The sequence below is a fragment of the Anolis carolinensis genome, chromosome 5 (assembly GCF_035594765.1).
Source record: "Anolis carolinensis isolate JA03-04 chromosome 5, rAnoCar3.1.pri, whole genome shotgun sequence".
Classification (NCBI taxonomy): domain Eukaryota; kingdom Metazoa; phylum Chordata; class Lepidosauria; order Squamata; family Dactyloidae; genus Anolis; species Anolis carolinensis.
The window spans coordinates 200,452,753-200,471,713 of NC_085845.1; the positions used below are offsets into that span (position 1 = coordinate 200,452,753).

Below are 18,961 nucleotides of genomic sequence, written 5' to 3' on the forward strand. Positions count from 1 at the left end.
TGAAAGGATGCCTGGATGTTGATCTTTTACCATCCTTGTGGGAGGCTTCACTCATGTCCCTGCATGGGGAGCTGGAGCTGACAGGGGGAGCTCACTCGCTCTCCCTGGATTTGAACCACTGACCTGTCAGTCAGCAGTCCTGTAAGCACACCACTGTGCCACTGGGGGCATATATAGTTACAGCTCTGGGATAAAAGCTATCTCTCAGTCTGTTTGTCCTTGTCTTTGTCATCCTGTACTGTCTGCCAAATGATAATAATTCAAAGAAAGAATATGCTGGGTGAGATGAATCCTCAAGATTGTTCTGAGCTTTCTTAAGGCTGTGGGGCTTATAAACACTCCACTCAGAGTCTCTTCTTCCCTATGTTTACTTCACAGGGAGATCCTATAACGATTTTTGGACCTCAAGGCTACAAAGGCAACAAAGGAGACACAGTAAGTGGTGGTCTCTTCCTTTTCCAGTAGAACTGTAGAATCACAGCTCTTTGATAACATTTTAACTAGCAAGGAGTTTCAGAGGCAGTCAAAGTGGGGTTTTCAGGCAATCTGTCCATATAGGGGCCCTTTTCAATGTATCACCAACTGCATAGTTTATTTCCTAAGGGAGTGGGGTCTAGGTTGTATCATTTGTAGAGATGTGCACAGAGAAAACATTATTCATCCACATACCAATTGAATGTGGTGGTGATGGTATGGGGGAGGAAATGTTTCCAACAGAAGAAAAAGGTGTCCTTTTCAACATTTAAAATTAGAATTAATGGAAGTTCAGGCAGCAGCTCGACACATTTCTAATTCTCTTTAGCTTTTAATGCAATCTGATTTCCCCCCACTGCTTGGAGTGATTTTTTTAAAGCTTTCTGTCTGATGTGACTACATCATATTCATGTTATTCACAGACAGACAGAAAGACAGGTATAACTGCAACAATATCGTCAGCTGTCTTCGTATTTAGGATGTGATAAAATAGGAACCACGATGGATCCAACGTAAATGGTTAAGGTTATACTGTAGCCTGAAAGATATCTTTCAAATATGTTCAGCACCTTGGATAGCTCATACAAAGTTTAGAGAGTTTGACGGCGAGGTTTGCATATTTAAAGTTTAAACTCAAGTTTGGTATAGATTTGCTGCTCCAGTGACAGGTAAGTCACAACTCAATGAACTAAGTTACAAGTCCTTGGAAAGATGATACAATCATTTCATCAAAAGCTAATAATCTCTATGCAAGTTGTGTCAGACCTGGTGGGATGATCAGACAATCGCATAGCCTGGAATGCGGGAACATTACATTGCTGCTTCTGCTGCTTTTTAGATCTGTGATTCCCAACCTTTGGTCCTCCAAATGTTTTGGACTTCAACTCATAGAAGTCCCAGCCACATTGGTCAATAGTCATGGATTCTGGGAACTGAAGTCCAAAAACATCTGAATGAACAAATCTTGCGAATCACTGCTTTGAATGATGCACTCAGGTTGAGATGCCACATCGTTGCTCATGGCATGTGTCAGAAGCCTCAACCTCCAAACAGCAGCAGATCATTAATCAACAGTCTGAGGTCAATAGTCCAACAAAGATGCAACTCTTCACAGGATAACGCAACAGACAGAGCAAGAGCCCGAGGCCATAGCTTCCAGAAATGATGTCTCAGCCAACAACACCAAGATTGAGTTTCTTAAATCTTAGGTCCACAGGTGTTCCTTGTTGTTGGCTCACTTCCCTGCTAATCTCATTGACCTGCACAGCTGAGACTTCTTTCTTCACAGGTCCACAAAAGATGGATCAGCTGGCTCTTCCTCAGCCTGTTCAGAGGAACTCTCTTGCACTTCTCCTTCCATGGGTGCTTCTTCAAAGCTTGGCTGAGGGAGCTGCTGGGTATTTCTGGGGTCTAGTTCAACCATTGAGCCTTCCACCAGCATCTCCCCATCCTTGCTTTCCAAGCTGTCCATGATACCTAAGATTTCTGCTTGTAGAACTCTACAATGGCATGCTTCTCACTTGTCCCAGGTCTCAATGTGTCACTTCAGTAAATTCCCTCCAGTAGGTCTTCTGCAGATCTTGGAGAGCTGATAGTATCAGATAAGTGTTTTGCTATGTTTCCATAGTCAGACACCAACCAAGGATGTCAGATCCATTGAGATATTCTGGAGCTCTCAATGGATGATTCCACTGATTTGTATCTGGCTATGATCCAAATATGATCCAACCAGAGGGGCCCCTGGTGGCACAGTGTGTTAAAGCGCTGAGCTGCTGAACTTGTGGACCAAAAGGTCCCAGGTTCAAATCCCGGGAGCAGAATGAGCGCCCGCTGTTAGCCCCAGCTTCTGCCAACGAGCAGTTTGAAAACATGCCAATGTGAGTAGATCAATAGGTACCGTTCCGGCGGGAAGGTAACGGCGCTCCATGCAGTCATGCCGGCTACATGACCTGGAGATGTCTATGGACAATGCCGGCTCTTCAGCTTAGAAATGGAGATGAGCACCAACCCCCAGAGTCGGTCACGACTTGACTTAACGTCAGGTAAAACCTTTACCTTTACTTTGTGATCCAACCTGACCAAGGATGTCAGATCCACTGAGATCCTCCTGAGGTCTCAATGAATAATGTGATTGATTTGTATCTGGCTATGATCCAACCTGACCAAGGATGTCAGATCCATTGAGGTCCTCCAGAATTCTCAACATCACTGACTTGTGTCTGGCCATAGGAACATTGCCATCTTACAGCCTTCCAACAAACTGAAATTAGTCCCTGGTTGGTGTAGAACTCATATTATTTCCCTCAGAAGTCCTAACAAAAGGAATAGTTCTATTGTGCCCTGATTTTGACCAGGTGGAGAATGTAACATAATGTTCTCTCCTTGTTCAGGGTGAAAGGGGCCCTCCTGGATTTGATGGAGACAAGGGTGAGAAAGGAGAAGATGGACCTGCTGGTGAAAAGGTACCCATGTTTTGACAAGTTACTACATTCTAAAGAGACTTGGGTAAACCTTGAGAAGAATTCCCAGGATCTCCCCATACTTGATGTCATTCAAACATGAGAATGGGGTTGGTAGAACCATCTAGACAAATGTCTTAAGGTGTTTTCCTATTGGAGGAGACCAATAGTCTAATGCTAACAAGTTGATGAGTTCAATCAGGTTTTAGTCTGAAATTTAAAAGAGCTACCCAAGAGGTGGACTTACTGGATGGGAATAAAATTCACAATACTTGACCGCTCCTTTAGAATTCATATTAAATGCTGGGAAAGGTTGAGTGCCCAACTCACATGGAAACCACCTTCTCCACTTCACATTGTACTTTATAAAGGAACATAAGTTCCCCTCAAAAAGGAAAAATAAACTATGTTCCAGGAAGACTACAATGAATACCAAGAACAGCCTTGGGGTGCACTATATAGGGAAGTATAAATGGACTCAACTTAAATTTGAGCTCAGTTGTGCCCTAGAGTTCATTCATGCTCATTCACTCAAACCAAACTCCTTTGTTTCCAAAGCTGGAAGCTTCTCTCATCTTTCTTGTCCTTCCGATCAATAACTTATAGATTGTGCAGTCTCCTGGAACTTAAAATCATCCTTCGCGTGCTCCAAGTGCACCTCTGTGGAGGCAGAGAAACTCCTTGACTTTGCACACATTTGTTGAATGGCTTGATGGGATGTATTCTGTTGACTTGTTTCCCCAGCTTCTTATCTGACTGGTAGTTTTCTGACATTGCCTGTCTCCCTGTGTCTCCTCCTCCTCCTTTGTTTTCCTCTTTCAGGGTGTGAAAGGAGAAGCAGGATCCAAAGGAGTCATGGGCCTCTTTGGTACAAGGGGACCAGTGGGTCAGAAGGTCCGTATCATGGTCCAAGTATTCATATGCAACTTGGTTTGGGCAAGATTAACTGTACAGTAACCTAGCCCTTGTCTTAGCTAGACAGTCATCAACCTCCTCCAGACATGCTAAAAGACCTAGAAATATGTTCAGAGAAAACGTATCTTTAGGAAAAGCTGGGTCCACCAGTGAAATTTTTTTGTCCATGCAAGAAGATGGGATGTTGTTGTGTGCCTTCAAGTTGCTTCCAAATTAGGGCAGTCCTAGAGTCAACGTTTCATGGGCTTTGCTTAGCCAAATGTCTATGGAAGTGGTTTTCCATTGCCTTCCTTTGAGGCTGAGAGAGTATGACTTTCTTCAGGCCACTTGATGGGTTTTCAGAACTCAATGTGGACTTGAAACCTGGTCTCTCAAACTCCTCATCTATATATATAAAAATGTAATGTATGTTTGTAGGACTGAGTAAACAACAAAACCACTGAACCAAATCACAGCAAATTTGGCCACAGAAGACACAGTCATCCAATCTATGTCTTTCAAACAAAAAACCTGGAAAACAAGTCTAAATTAGAGAACGAGGAAGAGCCGTTTTCAACCCTGGTTGCTGGTCAGAAGGGTAGGCCCTGCCCCCTTTAGGCCCCGCCCACTTCATCTCCTAGCAACCCCCTCAGCCACAATGGCACCGGGGTACAGCCAGGGTTCAGGCTTTTGAGGCACCAAGGCTATTCACTGCTATTACACCTGGCCAACAAAGCATTCCCATAAGCCACAGCAACATGTGGCTTAGTCTAATACTAAGACTACTACACCACACTATCCCAGCCTTTTGTTTCCCTCAATGTGATTACTAGTTCCAGTGAGTCTATTCTTGCAATTGAACAGAGGCCTTTGCTTCAACAAAACTACATGTTAAAGTAGGAAATTAATAACAAATATGGAAAATAAAAGAAGATTTCTTATGGTACAGTGGGCCCTCAGTATCCGCTGGGGTTTGGTTCTGTGGATACCAAAATCCATGGATGCTGAAGTCCCAATGGAGTAGTCAAATAGTATCAAAATGGAACAATCAACATTTCTTTTCAAGCCACAGATGGTTGAATCTGTAGATGTGGAGGATGAATGGTATAAGAGAGTATAATATGAAGCTACTTCTGGACAGGGCAAATGGAGAAGCATCTTGCCCTATTTCCCCTTCGTTGCTTGCAATCTAATATGTCCAAGAGTAATTAAATATGTTCCCATGAATTGCAGTGAAAACATCTTGCTGTTCATGTGGGAGTGTTTTCATTAGTCTCCTGCCAACAACCGGTGGGCAAACAGTCGGATGAGAGCCTTCCGAAATCCTTTTTGGATAGGAGGACCTCAACCTAATAAGTAACCTAGTTATTCATTATTTACCGCCTTTCTTCCGGTGACCTCAAGGTTCTCCTCTTGTATCTGTGTATCTTCATTCCTAATTTATCCGCAGCAGCAATCCTGTAGGTCACGTTGAGAGGAATGTTGGGCCCAAAATGAATGATATAGTTCCTGGATATCCAAATTCCCAGACAAAGCCTCTAAGCTCAACAGCTTTCTCCTGTCTTATGTATTTAGATATTTAAAATCCCAATTTCCAAGACCTCCCACCCATTGGCTGAGCAAGTGTCAGTAATATAAGAGACTCTTGCAAAGATCAGTAGGATCTCCTTTTGGATCAGGCCCAATGGTTATGTGCCAATCATGCAAACCTCTCAGGAGTTACAGACACTTCCTCCAGCCAATAAAGGAGGGATCTTGGAAATTTGGATTCAATTCCAAACTCAAGGGATGAGATCAGACTTTCTTTGACATATAGGTAGTTTCTATGGCAGTAGGTTGGTGGATCTGCCTCATGTTTTAGTCTGAATATGAATAGCGATATCCAAACTGCTGAAGCTATTTCAGTCAGTAGGTTCAGCACCTTGGAAAGCTCTAAGTTTCAAAGTAACACATGGAATGGATTCATTGCCCCGTTGGCTTGGATTCATTTCTTCACTGAACTCAGCATTTTTTTTTTCAAGTTGCTCATTCTTGTTTTCTTGCAGGGTGAAATCGGAGAACCTGGACTGCTTGGATTTGCTGTGAGTTGGCCTATATCATCCAAGTTTTTTACTCTATAGCAGAAAGACCACTTTAAAGGCCACTTACAGGGCCATGAACCACCATTTTCCATGGTCTCCTTCTGACTTTGGAAATTACATGTCTCGAACAATATTGGTTGGAATTCAGTATCAGTTACTGAGCATTAGAAATGGGTGACTTAAGTTTAGAATAAGCTAATGTAAGGATGCAATTCGCAGTGTGTGAGATTATTATTATTATTATTTTATTATGACACAGCAAGCAAGATAGACATGCTGGATTTCATATCACAAAATCACAAGTCGAACACTTCCCAAGTGTCTAGGACTGTGTGATGTATTTTCGGATGATGCATGCAGATCCCAGTAGGGTGGCCTTTTGCAGCTGGCAGATTGTAATTTTGTCAATGTCTATTGTTTCCAAATGCCGGCGGAGATCTTTTGGCACGGCACCCAATGTGCCCATCACCACCGGGACCACCTGCACTGGTTTCTGCCAGAGTCTTTGAAGTTCAATCTTGAGGTCCTGATAGCGGCTGAGTTTTTCCTGTTGTTTTTCGTCAATGCGACTGTCACCTGGGATGGCAACATCATCATCATCATCATCATTATTATTATTATTATTATTATTATTATTATTATTATTATTATTATTATTATTATTATTTCTATCCTGCTTTTCTCCCATGGGTGGGATTCAAAGCGCCGTACAACATATAAAATTCATACAAATACATCCGACCGCAATACATAATCAGATTAAAACATCATATCCTAATATAAAAACCCAATTAACCTATCAAATAAAACAATTTTTAAAACTTGCAGCAAGCACCATTTACAGATATCCATAACCTCTGGCCACTGAAGTTATTTGTCAGGTATTATCAAATTATCAGATAATTAAGGTAAAATCTTCATGATGGTGATGATGATGATGATGATGATGATGATGATGATGATGATAGGTATTACAAGCTTGCAGAGAATTTCTGAATTTGTCCAAGTTTATCTTCCTTGTGCAAATTGCCTGAACTATTTATTCATTCATTTATGTTTGCTTTGCAGCTCAGTCTAAATAAAAGCAAAATGATGATAATGATGATTCTGTGCAAATTAATCTCTTAGTCAAGTATACTTAATTAATTTCTCCTTGTCCCAAACTAAATGGAGGTATCATGTACATGTACAGGCCTACATTTTATGTTAAATGTTGTTTAAGTATACTTAACTAAGTACCTAACACAAGGTTTTGCATTTGCTTGCACATGCAAAAATAGTTGGGGCAATTTATGCAAGGAAAGAAAAGTTTCATCAATTCAAAGAAATCTCTTTAAAGGTGCACAATCCCTTCTTATCTGGCCCAGAGTGCGTTGTGTCCCGACATTAGCCCAGTCCTATAGAAAACCCAGGTTTTTATGACCCTATCAGAACAGGATTCATGCTTAGTAGCCTACATTTTAGTTTCCTGCACCAATACGGCCAAGGTTGTTTTCGGCTTCATTTATCAATTCGCAGGAGCCACTTCCAGGTCTCAATCAATAATTCCTTTTCTAAATGACCATTGTCGAGGCTTTTCATATCAAACTGTTGTTTGCTTTGGCCTTATTTCAGATGCAAATGGCTATGAATAAATGTTAACAGATGCACTCTATGCCTCAGCATAAGGCAAAGGGGCAGATTCTACTCTTGTTTTTCTGCAACATCTAAACAACACATCCCTTCCTTTAACCACTTTAATATCTTTTCTTGGCTCTTACTGGGATGATAACTAGTGATATAGTTAAAGCAGGGCCAGTATTATCCAACATTTCAAGAAGGGTTTGCTATTATTTGCAATTTTGTACTTTCTGGTAGTTGCAAGACTGGAATCCCCTTCTATATGAGGTTCGGATGGCTTCTAACTCTTCTATTATCTTTAGCAGATAAAAGACTATTTCTATTAGACCAGGGGTCCCCAAACTTTTTGAGCAGATGGTCGAGGGGCCAAATGATCATTTGAAAAAAAAAAAATTCCTAGGCACATTGCACATGTCTTATTTGTTGTGCAAAAACAACAACAAAAGAACAAAACAATATTTAAAAATAAAACAATTTTAACCAACATAAATTTATCAGGATTTCAATGGGAAGTGTGGGCCTGCTTCTGGCCAATGAGACAGTCAGATTAATTAGGATTGTTGTTGTTGTGTGCCTTCAAGTAATTTCAGAATTAGTTTGAGCCTAAGCCTATAATTTATGTATGTATTTATTTATTTACTACATTTGTTTACTACATTTATTTCCCACCCTTCTCATCCCGAAGGGGACTCAGAGTGGCTTACAAATTATATGTACATACAATATATTATATTATTAGCATTGCACAATATTAGCATCATATATTACTATATTGAACTATACCACTATACTGTAATATTATTAGTAATATTATATGTGACATATAATATATAATTAATATTATTATATGCTATTATTATAAGTATTATATTGTATTAGATTATAATATTATTATCGATATTATGTGTATATACAATATATGATATTAGTAAAACTGATATAAAATATTATATTATAAAACTGAGGGCAGGGGCCAGGTAAATGACCATGGGGGGCCGCATTCAGCCCCCGGGCCTTAGTTTGGGGACCCCTGTATTAGACAGACCTTTGGCAAGTAATGTGCTGGACTTTTATTTCTTTTAATACACAGTGCACTCTCGGTATCCACAGGCGTTGAGCTCCAAAACCATTTGTGGATAGCAAAAAAATGTGAATTCTGGAGTCCCTCATAATAATAAAATGGCATCTAGAAGTCCAGATATATACTCCCATAAAAGGCTAGAAATTCCAATTACAGTCGGCCCTGGTTTCAGCCATCAAGGGACCGAAAATATCCAGAATCCAAAATTTGAAAAGCAACCCTTGATGTTGTCATTAGTGTTTGATGGGAGATTGAGCATCCATGAATTTTTGAATCTGTTTAACCAAACCCTAGCAGATGCCAAAGATCTGCTGCATCATTCTCTGTTTAGAAGTGCATCTACACTGTAGATTTAATGCAGTTTTAACTACTATAATAATAATTGTAATAGGTAGGTAAAGGTACTCCCCTGACATTAAGTCCAGTTGTGTCCAACTCTGGGGGTTGGTGCTCATCTCCATTTCTAAGCCGAAGAGCCGGTGTTGTCCATAGACACCTCCAAGGTCATGTGGTTGGCACGACTGCATGGAGCACCATTATCTTCCCACCGGAGCAATACCTATTGATCTACTCACACTTGCATGTTTTCAAACTGCTAGGTTGGCAGAAGCTGGAGCTAACAGCAGGCGCTCACTCCACTCCCTGGATTCGAACCTGCAACCTTTTGGTCTGCACGTTCAGTAGCTCAGTGCTTTAACACACTGTGCCACCAGGGGCTCAATAATTATAACAACAACAACAACAACAACAACACTTTATTTATATTCTGGCCTTCTCCGTGAGGGGACTCAGGGCCGGTTACAGCATATAAACAGACACAGGCAAACATTCAATGCCTAGTTACAATGAAATACAATGAAACACAAATACACAGACAAAAGCAAAGGCTTCTCCTTTCATTTCTGGCTTTGGAGACGATACTCATCTCTAGCTTCTCTGGCTCTGATGGAGGTGCTCTTTCCAAGCTAAGGAACCTGCGTTATCACCTCCTGGTCATGTGGCCAACATGACTGCTTGGAGCATCTCTTTGCCTTTTCCCACCGAAGCGGTACCTATTTATCTACTCACATTTGCGTGTTTTTGAACTGCTAGGTTGGCAGGAGCTAGGGCTAACAGTGGGAGCTCACCTCGTCCCACAGTTTCGAACTGCCAATCTTCAGGTCAGCAGTTCAGTAGCACAAGGGTTTAGCCCTCTGTGTCACTACGGCCCCTATGGCTCCATGCTTTGTTGTCCTGGGAACTGTAGTTTGCTGAATCACTATCACTCTTTGGCAGATCTTGTAAAACAGTGGTTCTCAACCTCTGGTCCGTGGACCACCAGTGGTTTGCAAGAACTAAAATATGGTCAGTGGCCTTACCGTTAGTACTATCGATAATAACTGCCCAACCAAAAATGTTTTTATTCTTGGTGTCTTCGTTTTTAGGCCTGTTTCTGGAGTTATTTGGAGTGCTGATTCAGAAAATTGCATTGGATAGACCACATCAGCTCTGGATTATTATATATGGTTTTCTATGGGCGAGCAGATGGCAACTACAGGATGGCATGTGTTCTGTATCCGAAACTAGAGCTGATGTGGTCTATCCAATGCAATTTTCTGAATCAGGACCCCAAATAACCAAACTGAATCTAAAGTTGACCAAAAATAAATTTGTAAAGTGGTCTCTGGTCAAGTAGCCCTTGGTCAAGAAAAGGTTGGGAACCACTGTTGTAAAGCTAGGATTCCATAGCATTGAGCCTTGGCAGTCAAAGTGGTATCAAACTGCATTAACTCTGCAGTGTAGCTGCACCACTAGCTACAGTAGAGTCTCACTTATCCAACGTTCTGGATTATCCAATGCATTTTTGTAGTCAATGTTTTCAATACATTGTGATATTTTGGTGCTAAATTCGTAAATACAGTAATTACTATATATCATTAATGTGTAATGAACTACCTTTGCTGTCAAATTTGTTGTATAACATGATGTTTTGGTGCTTAATTTGTAAAATCATAACCTAATTTGATGTTTAATAGGCTTTTCCTTAATCTCTCCTTATTATCCAACATATTCGCTTACCCAACGTTCTGCTGGCCCGTTTACGTTGGATAAGCGAGACTCTACTGTACTTCCAACTATTCTTATTAGCCACAGAATGATGCACTTGAATATTCTTTTCTTAAACTTCTCCATATGTGGTGATCTTTTAAAAATAAAATAATCTGCTATTCCCTTTGTGATGGGGCAGAGAATACAATGCGAGTATATTCTCACCCAACAAGTGGCTGGAAATTGATGCGATCCATTAAGAGCTGTTGAATCACTCGCTGCCTCATTCATCGGAGGCAAATGCTTTCCAATCATTACCTTTCAGAGAGATGTAACAGAATTGTTAATAATATCAGCGAAGGAAGACGAACGGGTGAAAGGAGGTGTTTTCCTAACTACGCCGTTCCTCCGTCCGTCCAATTTCAGCATCGCGCTCTTCCAATCCTCTTCTCTTGACATTCGCTTTTTTTCCAGCAGCATTTGTGAATTTGCAGGGGTCAGTTTGCAATTGAGATCTTTCATATAATGGCTGCAGGAAAAGTCTAGAGATTTTATTTCTGCTTTGAGGTCATAATCCTATAAGCGAATATAAAGAAAAGCTGCATAACAATGACGAAGCCGGGAAAGGAGAGCGTTAACCACCACCATCCCATTAAAAATTCTCCTTCTTCAGTTGAAATTTCCTTTCTGCCTCCGAAGAGAGTTTAGGCTGTAGAGCGTTTAGTCAATAAGAAAATTAACAATGAATCCGTCTACTCCGTAGAATGAATCCAGTGTTAGGCCACAGCTCGATGCTACAGACTCCTGGGATTTGCAGTTTGGCGAGGAACCAGAAAAGGCTAAAGACATTGAATAACTACCACTCCCAAAATTCCATAACATTGAGCCAGGGCAGTTAAAGTGGGGTCAAAACTGCATTAATCCACAGTGTAGATGCATGCCACTCTAACAGTTAAAGAACTTCCTTCCTTCCTTCCTTCCTTCCTTCTTCATCCTGTCTTTCCTTCTTTCCTTCTTTCCTTCTTTCCTTCCTTCCTTCCTTCCTTCCTTCCTTCCTTCCTTCTTTCCTTCCTTCCTTCCTTCCTTCCTTCCTTCTTCATCCTGTCTTTCCTTCTTTCCTTCCTTCCTTCCTTCCTTCCTTCCTTCCTTCCTTCCTTCCTTCCTTCCTTCCTTCCTTCCTTCCTTCCTTCTTCATCCTGTCTTTCCTTCTTTCCTTCTTTCCTTCCTTCCTTCCTTCCTTCCTTCTTCATCCTGTCTTTCCTTCTTTCCTTCTTCCCTTCCTTCATTCCTTCTTTCTTTCCTTCCTTCCTTCCTTCTTCATCCTGTCTTTCCTTCTTTCCTTCTTCCCTTCCTTCCTTCCTTCTTTCCTTCCTTCCTTCCTTCCTTCCTTCCTTCCTTCCTTCCTTCCTTCCTTCCTTCCTTCCTTCCTTCCTTCCTTCTTCATCCTGTCTTTCCTTCTTTCCTTCTTTCCTTCCTTCCTTCCTTCCTTCCTTCTTCATCCTGTCTTTCCTTCTTTCCTTCTTCCCTTCCTTCATTCCTTCTTTCTTTCCTTCCTTCCTTCCTTCTTCATCCTGTCTTTCCTTCTTTCCTTCTTCCCTTCCTTCCTTCTTTCCTTCCTTCCTTCCTTCCTTCCTTCCTTCCTTCCTTCCTTCCTTCCTTCCTTCTTTCCTTCCTTCCTTCCTTCCTTCCTTCCTTCCTTCCTTCCTTCCTTCTTTCCTTCCTTCCTTCCTTCCTTCCTTCCTTCCTTCCTTCCTTCTTCATCCTGTCTTTCCTTCTTTCCTTCTTCCCTTCCTTCTTCCCTTCCTTCCTTCCTTCTTTCCTTCCTTCCTTCCTTCCTTCCTTCCTTCCTTCCTTCCTTCCTTCCTTCCTTCTTCATCCTGTCTTTCCTTCTTTCCTTCTTCCCTTCCTTCATTCCTTCTTTCTTTCCTTCCTTCCTTCCTTCTTCATCCTGTCTTTCCTTCTTTCCTTCTTCCCTTCCTTCCTTCTTTCCTTCCTTCCTTCCTTCCTTCCTTCCTTCCTTCCTTCCTTCCTTCCTTCCTTCCTTCCTTCTTCATCCTGTCTTTCCTTCTTTCCTTCTTTCCTTCCTTCCTTCCTTCCTTCCTTCTTCATCCTGTCTTTCCTTCTTTCCTTCTTCCCTTCCTTCATTCCTTCTTTCTTTCCTTCCTTCCTTCCTTCTTCATCCTGTCTTTCCTTCTTTCCTTCTTCCCTTCCTTCCTTCTTTCCTTCCTTCCTTCCTTCCTTCCTTCCTTCCTTCCTTCCTTCCTTCTTCATCCTGTCTTTCCTTCTTTCCTTCCTTCCTTCCTTCCTTCCTTCTTTCCTTCCTTCCTTCCTTCCTTCCTTCCTTCCTTCCTTCCTTCCTTCTTCATCCTGTCTTTCCTTCTTTCCTTCTTCCCTTCCTTCATTCCTTCTTTCTTTCCTTCCTTCCTTCCTTCTTCATCCTGTCTTTCCTTCTTTCCTTCTTCCCTTCCTTCCTTCTTTCCTTCCTTCCTTCCTTCCTTCCTTCCTTCCTTCCTTCCTTCCTTCCTTCCTTCTTCATCCTGTCTTTCCTTCTTTCCTTCTTCCCTTCCTTCCTTCCTTCTTTCCTTCCTTCCTTCCTTCCTTCCTTCCTTCCTTCCTTCCTTCCTTCTTCATCCTGTCTTTCCTTCTTTCCTTCTTCCCTTCCTTCATTCCTTCTTTCTTTCCTTCCTTCCTTCTTTCTTCCTTTCTTTCTCCCTTCTTTCTCTCGTTCCTTCATTTCCTTCTTTCCTTCCTTCCTTCCTTCCTTCCTTCCTTCCTTCTTCCTTTCTTTCTCCCTTCTTTCTCTCGTTCCTTCTTCATTTCCTTCCTTCCTTCCTTCCTTCTTTCTTTCTTCATCCCATCTTTCCCTCTTTCCTTCTTCCCTTCCTTCTTCTCTTCATTCCTTCTTTACTTCCTTCTTTCCTTCCTTCTTTCCTTCCTTCTTTCCTTCCTTCTTTCCTTCCTTCCTTCCTTCCTTCCTTCCTTCCTTCCTTCTTTCTTCCTTTCTTTCTCCCTTCTTTCTCTCGTTCCTTCTTCATTTCCTTCTTTCCTTGCTTCTTTCCTTCCTTCCTTCCTTCCTTCCTTCCTTACTTACTTCCTTCTTTCCTTCCTTCCTTCTTTCTTCCTTTCTTTCTCCCTTCTTTCTCTCGTTCCTTCTTCATTTCCTTCTTTCCTTCCTTCCTTCCTTCCTTCCTTCCTTCCTTCCTTCCTTCCTTCCTTCTTTCTTTCTTTCGTCATCCCATCTTTCCCTCTTTCCTTCTTCCCTTCCTTCTTCTCTTCATTCCTTCTTTTTTCTTTCCTTCCTTCCTTCTTTACTTCCTTCTTTCCTTCCTTCTTTACTTCCTTCTTTCCTTCCTTCCTTCTTCCTTTCTTCCTCCCTTCTTTCTCTCTTTCCTTCTTCATTTCCTTCTTTCCATCCTTCTTTCCTTCCTTCCTTCTTTCGTTCCTCCCTCCCTCCCTTCCTTCCTTCCTTCTTTCCTTCCTTTTTTCCATCCTTCTCTCTCTCTCTCTCTCTCTCTCTCTCTCTCTCTCTCTCTCTCTCTCTCTCTCTCTCTTTCTTTCCTTCTTTCCTTCTTCTTTCCTTCCCTCCTTCCTTCCTTTCTGCATACTCTTACTAAAATGTCTATGGTCATTAAAAGTTCCTTAATAAAGAAGGAGGAAAAGATAAGGAGAGCAGAATGTAGAAAAATTAAGTGATTTCCTAATTTCTTTACAATCGTTTTTTAAACCAGTTAGAAATATACACTCCTACCCCTCATTTAAGCTCACTAATTCTCAAACCCTATTCTTTCTTATTATGTCATTTCCTCTTTTCTCAAGAGTTCACAGTCTTCTTAAAAGATCACCAACTATTTTGCTCTCTTCCAGACAAAGGATTTGTCGATTTCTTTGGAATCATGATTCGTTCTTAACATCCATTCCTCTTTTGCTGCTGTTAATTCATCCATCCATTTTTGTGCATATAACCTCATTTGCTTGGTCATGTATCATATCAGTTCTTTTCCATTTGCTAATCTATCAGACCCAATATAAAAGAGTTCAGGCTTAAATTGAGTATTATTCTTCAAAGATATTACACCTTGTAAGGCACTGTTCTCATTCTAAGACAGGCCTGGGCAAACTTGGGCCTTCCGGGTGTTTTGGACTTCAACTCCCAGCCGGTAGGCTGTTAGGAATTGTGGGAGTTGAAGTCCAAAACACCCGGAGGGCCCAAGTTGGCCCAGGCCTGCTCTAAGATCTCACTTTGAAGACCAGAGAAGTCTTGGCTCTGAGATATGGAGCCCAAGTTCAACAATGGGATTAAAAAACACTAGGAACTTTTATCAGTCTTTCTATTTATCTATATATTTATCCAAGTAAGTGAAATGGTTTCATTGCAGGGAAGGGCAGGACTTGATGGGAAGAACGGGATGAAAGGAGCAAAAGGAGACCGAGGTCTACAGGGCCAAAAAGGAGAACCGGTGAGCATTTTTCAGTATAATATGTGGACCGTTTTCACTAGGTATTTGGAAGGAAGCAATTTTTTAAAAAGTACGAGGGTTGAATGAAAAGTAATGCCTCCACCTTCGTAACTCCTCAACAGATGGCAGTCCTGGTCTGCGGCAGGTCCTGGCTTGTTCAGGAGACTCTCCTCTACAGTTCCCTTTGGCGGGAAGCCTTAGCATTGAATGGTTGTGTTGTTAAAGTGCGAAGTATGGAACCCTGTGCAGACAGGGAAGCCTTAGCATTGAACGGTTGTATTGTTAAAGTGCGAAGTATGGAACCCTGCGCAGACGGGGAAGCCTTAGCATTGAACGGTTGTATTGTTAAAGTGCGAAGTATGGAACCCTGCGCAGACGGGGAAGCCTTAGCATTGAACGGTTGTATTGTTAAAGTGTGAAGTATGGAACCCTGCGCAGACGGGGAAGCCTTAGCATTGAACAGTTGTATTGTTAAAGTGCGAAGTATGGAACCCTGCGCAGACGGGGAAGCCTTAGCATTGAACAGTTGTATTGTTAAAGTGTGAAGTATGGAACCCTGCGCAGACGGGGAAGCCTTAGCATTGAACGGTTGTATTGTTAAAGTGCAAAGTATGGAACCCTGCGCAGACGGGGAAGCCTTAGCATTGAACGGTTGTGTTGTTAAAGTGCGAAGTATGGAACCCTGTGCAGACAGGGAAGCCTTAGCATTGAACGGTTGTATTGTTAAAGTGCGAAGTATGGAACCCTGCGCAGACGGGGAAGCCTTAGCATTGAACGGTTGTATTGTTAAAGTGCGAAGTATGGAACCCTGCGCAGACGGGGAAGCCTTAGCATTGAACAGTTGTATTGTTAAAGTGTGAAGTATGGAACCCTGCGCAGACGGAGAAGCCTTAGCATTGAACAGTTGTGTTGTTAACGTGCAAAGTATGGAACCCTGCGCAGATGGTCAGTCAATTGAATTCTTGACAGCAGAAGGTGTCACCCCAAAGGAGATTCATCCGAGAATGCAAGCTGTTTATGGTGATTGTGTTGATGTGAGTCCTGTGCGTCGTTGGGTGAGTAAGTTTAAAGCTGTTGAGGTGGGAACATCTGACTTGCGTGACAAACAAAGAGTTTGACGTCCTGTGACAGCAACCGCCGAGTTTCACAAGCAAAAGGTTGACAGATTGATTCAGGACCATCGTCGTATCACTCGGAGAGAAATTTCAAGCATCATCGGCATTTCACAAGAACGTGTGAATCACATTATTGCTTTGCTTGGCTATCGGAAGATCTGTGTGTGATGGGTACCCAGAATGCTGACGCCTGAAATGAAAGCGCACAGACATGAAATTTGCCAGGAACTCCTCTCACGTTATGAGAATGAAGGTGATGCCTTTCTCCTTTGGGGTGACACCTTCTGCTGTCAAGAATTCAATGACTGTACGTTGCTTAAGTTGCATTGACTGACCCTCTGCGCAGGGTTCCATACTTGGCACATTGATTCAGGACCATCGTCGTATCACTCAGAGAGAAATTTCAAGCATAATCAGCATTTCACAAGAACGTGTGGGTGAAAGGGGTGATCTGGGCAAGTACCCCAATCACATGAAATACCGGGTTTCGCCAAGTCGTTATGAGCACACTTGGAGTCCAAAGAGTTGAGGACAAAACACACCTTTATTAGGTAGCTACCGGCTGACAGAGCCACACAGCAGTGTGAGGCTGGCAAAAGCTGTCGGCCTCGAGCCCATCGGCTCAGGGTCTTTTATACACTTCTCTAGTTCCCCATTCTGAACTGGGCTTTACTGGAAGAACTACAAGCACTTCCTGAGTTGTAAACAACTTCGGGATATTGCCCAATCATGAACTGTAGAATATTTCAACAGGTGCAGCAAAAAGTACATGTATTGCATACATTTCATAAACATTGCATAAATTTCTCAGAATCGGCACAACTGATTATTGCTAAACATAGAACACATGTCATCTGTCACAAGACATCAAGTTGCACACTTTGTCTTTACTGTCAAAGGGAGACTGATTTTCTAGTTTCAACCATACAGGCATTTCAAAATGGAGTCACTTTGGTCCAGTGACCCCTTCATTCCCCCGTTTTTTCTTGTAACCAAGAAAGACAATTTCTTGGTTGCACAGGTATCTAATTATAGTGGGGTGGTTTCCTTTTCCAGGGTGTTCAGCTGTATGTAACATGTTGAACTTCTCTGTGCTGAGTGAAAGTAGCAGTGATCAGTCTCTCCATTATTTTATCTTTAAGCATGACATGATACATGGCAAAAGAAACAAAGCAAGAACCATGATTTGCAACATGACAGATAATATTTTGATGAGATCTCTCAGCCACCCAATCCACAAGGTAATCAGCGAACCTGTTCTAAATCCTTCTCCCTCAGTTAGATATCAGGATCATAGCCACGTTTTTCATCATAAGCTCTTTTAGGCCTGTTTCACCGGTCAGTTGCTCCCAATGCCTGCGGGGGCTGCTTCCTCGGGTGTATCTCAATGTCAGTGGGGACTAGGGTACCAATGGAGCAGGTACCAACCCAAAGTGGGGGCAAGACTTTACCTCCCCACTTCCCACATATTCAGAAATACCCCGGAGGCCATCCTCCCATGACATGGTTATCAAGCAAAATACCGGGCCTTGGCCTATCAGGAATTTGGTATTCCATTGGGAAGTTTCCTCGTGTCCGGACCAGATCTTGTCGTGGTGGAGGCACAGCTCCCGCCACAGGTGGCTGAGTTGCTGCCTGAGGCAGCTCCGACCCGGGCTTAACCACATATCGTGCCGAACGAGAAGGTGGTTTCTTACCATCACCCTCTGGCAAGGAAATTTGCCTTCTTGATTCTTCCAGGTGATCATCTCTTTGTGGCTATTCAACTTTCATGAATATGTTGTCATATATACAGGGAGAGTGAGATTACAATAAGGGTAATCTCCTATTTTTATGAGGGTGGCTTGGGGAAAGTTCTGATAATTAATTTCTGAGATGCCATCTCTGGATCGTGTTAAACAAGCTGATGCGGTTGGTGCAGAATCATCAAGGGCCAATAGAAATTGAGCCGAATCAGTCAACCCCTCTTCATCAGCATGCGTCCAAGGGGAGAACAATTTCCATCTAGATACGTCCAGCATTGGTCCTGCTTTCATGACCCAACCCTCATATTGGGAGTGAGGGCTATGGGCTCCAATCCAGCAGTCTTTCACCTCTGCTTCTTTGACTATATCTTTAATTAATTGGTGGAACATATTCTTGTCCCAATCCATCTGAGTCTGCACCAACGGCATCATGACCAACATTAAAAAGCACAATTGTGTCCTCATTTTTACACTTGTGTTTGTCCTCAACATTACAACATTTTAGCCAACACAAAAACAGAATACAATACAACCCACGAATCCCCACACCCAAAACCCAGTGTCCATTCAGTCGTTTGGGACACTCTCGGAAGTGTACCCTCCTTCCTTCTTCAAGGCGGTTCTAGGTAACCTGACCTCTGGGGCTAGCTCTAGGTAGCTTCGGGCCCCTCCTCTTCAGGGCAGCTCTTGGTAGCTTGACCCTTAGGGTGTGTGAATTTGAGTGGATTGTCCTTATGCAGGTTTACCTTCCAGATGTCTGGGTCTTTGGTGGTGTAGTCCTTTTGATGCAAGTGCAATGTACCCCCTGCTTCACATCTCTTAACTTCACAGTAGTGAGAGCTATTTGGACCACCTCCAGTGGTCGAACACCTCCAGTGGTTCCTTCCACCATGGCCGAGGGGATCATACTTCCAATCTTGCAAGCAAACCTAGTCTCCTGGTGAGAAAAACATGTAGCGCAGTAACAGGGAAAGAGATAACGCAGCATTACAGTACATTTATACAGT

At 42.3% G+C, this 18,961-nt stretch overlaps 1 protein-coding gene across 1 annotated transcript in view; it reads left to right on the forward strand.

Annotated features, from left to right (window-relative positions):
• The window catches only part of LOC103278805 (collagen alpha-1(VII) chain), a 93,855-nt gene that overhangs the window by 34,954 nt on the left and 39,940 nt on the right, over positions 1 to 18,961 (forward strand). Inside the window, exons 11-15 of the mRNA XM_062983331.1 lie at positions 379 to 435; positions 2,865 to 2,936; positions 3,756 to 3,827; positions 5,873 to 5,908; positions 15,014 to 15,094. Coding sequence (XP_062839401.1) covers positions 379 to 435; positions 2,865 to 2,936; positions 3,756 to 3,827; positions 5,873 to 5,908; positions 15,014 to 15,094 — 318 coding nt within the window. The remainder of the gene's footprint in view (positions 1 to 378; positions 436 to 2,864; positions 2,937 to 3,755; positions 3,828 to 5,872; positions 5,909 to 15,013; positions 15,095 to 18,961) is intronic.